Below are 8,494 nucleotides of genomic sequence, written 5' to 3' on the forward strand. Positions count from 1 at the left end.
CTAGCTGTTTAGTACAAGTTGAAAAGCACTTTGTGATTTATTTTATCCCAAGGTACAAAAATAGTACCTGGGGATCACAGGGAAGAATGTGGTTCTACACAACGAGTTCAAATATGGGAACGTTTTTTATAGAAGGAGAGTTTACATTAGAAGGTCTCAGCTGTGCTTCCACAGTGCCTGCCTTCTTCCTGTCTGTGGTTCATGTGAGCAAGCCTCTGAGCAGGTGGCTGCCTTTATGGAGTTCTAAGGTTTTTGATTATCTTCTACTGTCATTTCTATTACTGTGGGATCCCAGAGAGCACAGAAATACGGCGCTGAGTCTTCCAGTTTTAGTGAAGAGATGGTGAGGCTGATGATTTGTTTTGCCTTTTGGAAACTCACAGAGAAGCGACCCTGCTTTGCACTTGGCTTATCATAACCCTGATAAATAAGGAAAACCATCCCTTCACTGGGAGGCTGTTTGTACCAGTACAAAGTATAATAATCGCTCCAACTGGTTTCACACTTGCAGTCCATGGTCACAGCTTCTCCTTCCTGCCTTGTTATCATGGTCTGAGATTGGGTTACTTTCTGAGCCATGCTGGATCCTGTGGAAAAAGCAGAAAACAGGGTTTGTTTCTGAAATGTCTCAGATGGGCCATGAGGACTGGATTCATTTACGACACAAAGACAAAGAAAAGAATCACATAGTGCTTCATTTCCCCACCACTCTTCCCTCTTAATACCCCCACCAGTTACAACTTGCATAGGCCCTTCCTTGAGCTCTAAGAGGAAGCCGATGTTTAGGGCCACACGTACTGAAGCCAAAGGAGGCCAGGAATGCCCACAGCAGGCCAGGGCAGAGCATGGTAGAAGTTCTTCTCCTGGTGGAAATTTCTCTTGTTCTTTCTCAAGCCCAGAGACCAGCCTTTCTCTGAGGGCCTGAGTGCTGAGTTTCTGGGTTATTAAAGGTTTCTGCCCCCAAACAGGAAGTCAAGTTCATAAGTAGGATGTTACACTACCTTACTCAGAAACTGGAACATCTACCCTACCCCAAACCTCTATTTTGCCTTAATGTTTTTTCTGTGGCAGTGCATTTGAAAAATGGCTATCACATCTAGCAAGGTACAGGAATGAACTTTAATTGTCTTTTTGTTTTTGAATTCTCACTTAATACCATTGTGATCAGACTATATACTGAATGATTTAAATCCTTTGTAATTGATTAAGGCATGCTTTAAGATCCAGAATTGAGTCAACTTTGATAAAGATTCCATGTGCGTTTGAGAAGAATATGTATTCTGTTGTTAGGGGATAGAATATTGTATGTATGCAAATTAGGCAAAGAATATTGATTTTGTTGGTCATATTTTCTCTATGCTTCTACTGAGAAATGTGTGTTGATGCCTGTCACTATGGTTGTCTTTTATTGATTGATTTTTTAAATCAACAAATTCTACTAGTTTAATTCTACTGATTAACTCTATTGATTTATGTTTGATATATTTTGAAGCTTTGCTTTAGGTGTATATAAATAGAATTGTTCGATCTTCCTGATAGACTGTGCACTTAATCATTTTGAAGTATTGCTCAGTATCCCTATTAATAATACTTTGTCTAATGTTTACTTTATCTGATATTAGTAAAGCTACTCAGCTTTCTTTTGCTTAAGGACTCCAAATGTCTTGTAATCCAAATGCAAAAAAATGAAGTTCTATCTCTACCTCTCACCATATTAAAAATTAACTTGAAATAGATCAATTACTTCAATGTACAAACTAAAACTATAAAACTCTAGAAGAAAACACAAATGTAAATCTTTGTGACCTCAGATTAGGTAATGGCTTTAAAATATGACATCAAAGCCCAAGTAACTAAAGAAAAAATAGTTAAATTGGACTTTATCAAAATTAAAAATTCTTATGCTTCAAAAGGTACTATCAAGAAAGTGAAAAAGATAACTCACAGAATGGGAGAAACTATTTGTAAATCATACATCTGTTAACGGTGGAGTATCAAGAATATAAAAAGAATTCTTACAACTCAACAATAAAAAGACCAATGACTGAGGGAAAATTTTAATTTTAACAGTAGTTTTACTGGGATTCTGGAGATAGTAGGGATAAAGGTGAGAGGGAATGTTACTTTTCAATAGATTTCACTTTTTATAATTTTCATTTTATACCATGTGTATTTACTATCTATTCAAAAATCCAAGAATAATTTGTATTAAAATATTTTCACTACTCTTAGCCCTCCTTTATAAGTATTAGTTACTTTGTTGCCTTATAAAGGAGGAATTGGTGAGCTTTTTCTCTCTAATTTGGATGTTTTGTTTAAAATAGTTATTATTTTCCTTTCCTGAAGGAACATTGGGAAAAACGGAGATTGTTCATACTGTTGCTGAAGTTTATATAGACATAAGAAGTTTGAAGGAACTGATGGAATGTTTGGGAAAAATCTCAAAACCTTTGAGTAGAGTCATTGAACCTTGGTGTACACTGTCATCAAAATCTTTCCCAGGTATTTCTGGTGAGCAGACATCCATCACAGGAGAGAGGCTGAACAAAGTTAAATGTTGCCATCCCTTTCTCTTCATCCTGCTGAACCTTTAGAACTGAGAACAGTGTCTGGCACAGAGTAGGCAGTCAGTAAATATTTGTTAAATGTAGAGCAGTTGCAACGGGAAAAAGATTTGCAGGACTTCTGATTGCTGCTGGAATTGTACCTTTTATAACCAAGCATCCATACACTGAAAATGGACTTTACAGAGGAGAATGGGCATAAATGTTACATGAAAAATACACTTTAATTTTTAAATTTATCTGAATTGTGGCATATGATATGAATTCAGGCATGAAGGCATATAATTAAGACACACCAAGAATGAAAATACTTATAGTAAATGATTACGTTTGGGTGGTGAAATTTGGAATGATTTTAATTTGTCCGTTATGTTTTCTATACTTTCAAAAGTGCCCATAATGAGTATATGTTGATTTCATGACAATTAAGTTTATTTTTTCCTCTGAAGGCCACCAAATTGTCACCAAGATGAGTTTTAGATCTCCTTGGTACATTATGGAAGGTGCAGGATTTCAATGAGAGAACCTCAAACACCCCAGTGAGATTATCTTTACAATTTACATATCTACCTAAAACACCATGACTTCCCCCGTGGAGTATGTTGGAGTTAGTACAAATTGTACTAACCTCAGTAGTAGTTCATTGTGAGCTTATTGAATACTGAAATTTTTATAATCACAATGATTAGATCTCTTTATTCTTTTCCAGTTGGAAACAAGCACATTATGACAAGCCATTCTAACCCAAAACCTAGTCAAAGACAAAGCATGTGACTGGAGCCCCCGCTGCAGGCTGCAGGGGCCTGAGAGCTCTGTGTGTTCCCTGCACAGAAGTACAAGGCTGAGTCTACCGGCTGGGTGTCTGCGATATGCAAGGAGACATGTTGAACTTGTTTTATTCAACAGTACTGTGAATCTTCTGTCCTGTTTTCTATCCACATTTGAACGAATCTCTATTAGAAGAGTAGAGTCTTTCTCTGCTTCCTTCTTGTACCAAGAGAAATAATTCAAAGCTCCATCTGTCTGACTGCAGGTAATAACAGCCGTTTCTCTCTCCCAGACATTCAATATTGAAGGACTCTGCATCAGATCCCTTTTTGGGCCACTCACCACTGTCGAGACAATGGAGATGGGTTACTGGGTCATTTTCAGAATTTACATTGTATTTCTAAAGTATCTACAGGAAACCTGAGGAGAACCAGAATGCCACTCGTCCTTCTTCAGTCTTTCGATGGACCCTGCCAGAAGCCACAGTTTTAGTATCTATTACAAATCTTGGACAGATAAAAATATTAATAAGAAACATCACTTTTCTCTGACTTCCTCAGAATTATACCTAGTGAATAAAAGCATATGAATAAACATCTTTTAAGGTAAAACTCCATGGAGACAGAGGATTGAGAGAAGATAATATAACATAAGTAAGAAGGTTGGTTCACTCAACCTGATATGTTGTCCAGCCATGTCATCTCCAGGAAGAGAAAGAAGTAGTAGACCTGGAAATAGAGGATTCTGCAATAATGCTACCCTTAACATAAATATAAAAGTGTTCCTGAAACATTTTGTTTCTTCACAAGTCGCTGAAAATCTAGCTTCTTGCATTACTGTTAATTTATATAAATTTAATAAGGCTGCTTTGGTTATGTTAAAAAGGCATCTCTATCTTTTAGAGCACTCCACCCTGGGCTTCTAGCTCCACCCTCACCTTTAAGCTGTCCCTGCATTCCTGCAGCAGGAGAGGATCTCTCTCTATATATTTGCTCTCGCTACTGCCCCAACAGTAGATGGCTGTTTGTTATGTAGTGCTGGCTAAGCTCATTGTGTGGGTACCTGGACTCCTCTCTCGTCTTGGTCCAGCTTTAATCTTAGACGGGTCCATGTGTCTGGATCTTGGATTTAGGATTTTCTCAGTATTCACGCCTCTCCTCACCATCGAAATCAAACACTGACTGCCATGTTTCTCTGTGGGTCTTGTTCGAGAGAATTTTCTGCCTATCTCTTATTGGTAGCAGAATTATAATGGTATTGTTATAGCATCTTCAGCTCAGAATGGTTTCCTGTCCCTTACAGAAAGGTAGTGGCCATTTTCTTTGACTCTTTTCTCTGCTGCAATGGGTCTTAACTGTGCCCTGGGTGGTGTGTGTGTGTGTGACAGAATTTGCTGTCATCTCTTTATCTCCATCCTCAACAGCTCAGGCTTTTCTTTCATGTAAGAGACTGCTCTTGGCAAGGTGTCAGGATTTGTCCTTTCCTGCAGTCACAGTCGATCATGTCCTGCAGGCCTATATCTCTGATGCGACTCCTTCTGTCCCCAATCATTTTTGTGAACACACGGTGGAGGTCTGTGAAAAGGATCTTACCAGTGAGTGCAAATTCCTCTTGTGTATGTTATTCCCAGGAGTTCTATATTGTCAAGAAAGCTCTCTCTCAGTCTTTCAGCTGATTTCTCTTTCTTGCTTGTATGGCAGCCAGCTCCTCTTTTACCTCTGCTCTGCTCAACTTGTGCCAGTCTTTACGCCTGTCTCTCCTTGGAGAAGCCTGTTCCTCATTGCAATCCAGCCTACTTGATTTCCCTATGACCTCAGGTCTCTGAGAGGCTAAAGCATAGTTATAATTTTCCACCCGTACATGCTAGCGTGGAAGCAACAGTCTTTCATGCTCTATACATCCGAGGAGGAATCAAACTCTGTCCATCTTCTATTGAATCTAAAATTGAAATATCAATATCAAGAATGCAGCATTCTCACTGAACCATAGAAACGTATCAAAACATATTATCATTGTAAATCACAGCTCATAACTGAAATACCTCCTTCCTATTCAGTCAGAGAAGGAGGGCACTGTTTTACCTTCTCCTGGTTATATTTTGACTTCTATTGGTCTTTAAGCCCTTTTTTTAAGGAAAAAAGTTGAACTTATTTTATATTTTATTTTTAAGTGTCTCAGAGAAACTACAGTCTTTTTGGGTCTTTGCTGATGGAGGAATGGGCAAGCTCCTAAAGGCATCATAACTAATTCTGTGGCTTCAGCTAGGTTGTGAATCATGGGAGTAAATTTGGACTGAATAAACAGAAGTCCCAAGGAACATTACTAGGTTGAGGAATCAGATAATTATAGCTTATTCTGATCCAGATGGGTTCTCTTTGGGAGCTTTGAAAATGGGTTTTGAAGATGGATTATGGATAATATGCATATCCATGGAACATCTTCTACATTGTTTTTCACGGTGGTCTTGATCCAAAGATCATGGGGAGAAGCATTTTGTAACACATATAAGGGAACTTTGACATAGACATTTCCTTTAAAGCACTGAGAAGCAGCTGAAGGGTTTTACACAAGGTGTTTTTTCTTTTTTCTTGACGGAACATATGGTTGATTAAACCATTGAGGCTAAGTATCCAACAATCATGGAAATACTACTTTGAGTTCAGGCAGATAAAATTTCAGGGGAGGAATGTCCAAATTGTCCAGCAATAGATAACAAGCAGGAAAGAGGTGACACTTCATGTATTCCACTTGTGGTCTGATAAGTTGTCAAATCCTTAGTTGAGGGCACAGGATGAAGAGGAAAGGAGGTTAAGGTTTAGGCACTTTGTCAGGCCTACAGCCACATGAGTTAAGGTCCACTCAGCATTCTCATCACAAGATTCCTAGGAGGGATTTCTAGGAAATTCCCAAAGCAAAGAAAATGACTCATCAGAGTTGAGAGACTAGTCCTGTAGACTTGACCAAAACAGTTGGGGAGTAGTTGATTGAACAAAGGAATACTGTCATTGAGAAACTACAGGCTCATTTCTGGTTCTTCCATGAACTAGTCAGGTGGCTGCAAGATCAACTTCAGACGTTAGCATCTGTAGCAGTGCCTCATCACTACCTCCTTTCTCGGTTGTGGTTAACCAAAGTTTGCGATGGACATGTGACTATAGGGAGACCACAATCCACAGACCCAGCTGCAGGGAGCATGAGAATCAAAGGGAAGCTAAGCCAAGCTGGAGTTGGCAAGAGTTAGAGTGAAATGTAGCCAAGGAGATAGGAAAATATGTCTGGTCCAGAATGGGTTACTATTCTACGTGGTCCAATAAACTCCAGTCTATAATCTCAGCTGTGGTTGCATTTTTCTGGCCAGTCTTTAGGCATTACGATATAGAAACCTCTACTTTATGTGCTTATTTTTTCCTAGTGTCTTCCACACTATCCTCCTCAAAAGATTGAGTTGACCATGTGTAAAATCTGGAAGAATCAAGTATAATTTAAAATGTCCTTCATATGATGCATGCTTATGGCATACTCCATGGGAAGAAATGGAAATATGATGATATCTGAGAAGTATGGCTTTTACACGTGGTCCTATGTGGTCTCTGAGCCAGGTGGGAGGGAGTGCTTCCTAGAATGAATTCAACAAATTACTTTCTGGATATTATCCTATGCAACTTAACCACTAACTGCTAACAAATGTCTGGGTGAGTTTTGTGAGTCTTCCCTGAGATTATGGGAATAGACAATTGTCTCTGGTTGAGATCTGGGCTTTTTGTAAGGCTCTTCTATCATATTTCTATTTTTGCAGTGAGCTCTCTGAAACAACAGAAATGTGTTTCTGAGTCTTCTAGTGGTGATGGTGATGTGATGAGCCTGATAGTTTTCTGGAAGTTCACAGAGTATTGACCCTGTGTTGAATTGGTTTCTGCATCCGTGTGCCGAGCAACGGGGAAAATCATCTCCCCACTGGGAGGACTTTTGTATCAATACAATACATAATATACAACCCTGATGTCACGTGAACTGTCTAGTTCTACAACCTCGCCCGTCTGGCTAGATGTTGGCGGTTGAGACTAAATAACCTCTGGGACATACTGGATCCTAGACAGAAGAAATAACAAGATTGATCCTCTGAGCTGACTGGTATGGAAGTTGCCCAAGAACTTTTAGGGCAGGAGTTAAATCTTCAGACAACGTGGTATCAAAATCTGGTTCTTTTCCCCTTCTTTCTTATTTTTCTGGAGTGTTTGTTATGGATGATCATTGTTCATCCCCTCTGCCCCTCCTCACTACCTACCCCCAATCCTAGACTGTTCTCAGCCTCGCTATCAGTCGCTGTCACCATCAGGGCCCATAATATGCTGAGAAGAGTCATTTTTGCACCTCTGTCTCTACGAAAACTTCTGCTCTGAGCCTGGGGCTCAGTCTCATTCAGTTTTGTGTAAAGCTCCACCTAGAATTGTTGGCAATAGGCAATGCATGTGTCTCAGAACAGGAAATCCAGTTGGTGGGGAAGGAGTGGGACAAGTCGTCAGATCATATCCTGCTCATCCTGGCACAGACTATGTTGATCCACTAGATGTGTTTAAGATAGCTTTTTTCCCTTGATAAAAGTTGTTTAGTTAGTTTCCAGAAATTTGGAGACCATGTAAACTTTTTCCTAGATTTACATTGACATTAGAAAAAAGTACAATACCTATGTTTTCTTTTCCAAATGAAGAAAAGATATTTTAAATTAAAATGCATTTATAGCTCTGTGTTCTTGTAAGGGAATAGATATATATTCTTATACACAAATTTCATGGTAATACTGGAACCTATGCATTCTTTTCCATCTCTTTTCCCTCTCAAGTCATGCTTTCAAACACTTTCCTTTAAAGTCTGCTCTTCTTTTCTGATTACCTTAGGCTTCTCTTTGTGATCTAGCTAACCACATTTCATTAGGGAAAAAGAAAATTTCCATTCTATTCAGTGTTCTTTGCCCTTGGCTCAGCTATAGTAGGTCACTTAAGGATGAGATATTATTTCCCATGATTCCATGTCACTAGCCAGTCTGTGACATTAGGAGAAAATTATCTTTTCTCTACTCTCACCTCCAACCCCTCATACTGCTACCCTAAAAGATAAAACCCTGGAGCCACCATGCCGTGTTGATCACCTCCCACAATTTTATT

At 39.1% G+C, this 8,494-nt stretch overlaps 1 gene segment (V, D, J or C); it reads right to left on the minus strand.

Moving 5' to 3' along the window:
- Positions 1-243: 243 nt before the first annotated feature.
- Positions 244-917, minus strand: LOC131405490 (T cell receptor delta variable 1-like). The segment is given in 2 exon segments: positions 244-587; positions 799-917. Coding segments are annotated over 2 exon segments (393 nt in total).
- Between the last annotated feature and the right edge of the window lie 7,577 nt (positions 918-8,494).

The sequence above is a fragment of the Diceros bicornis genome, chromosome 5, assembly GCF_020826845.1.
Source record: "Diceros bicornis minor isolate mBicDic1 chromosome 5, mDicBic1.mat.cur, whole genome shotgun sequence".
NCBI classification, from domain to species: Eukaryota; Metazoa; Chordata; class Mammalia; order Perissodactyla; family Rhinocerotidae; genus Diceros; species Diceros bicornis.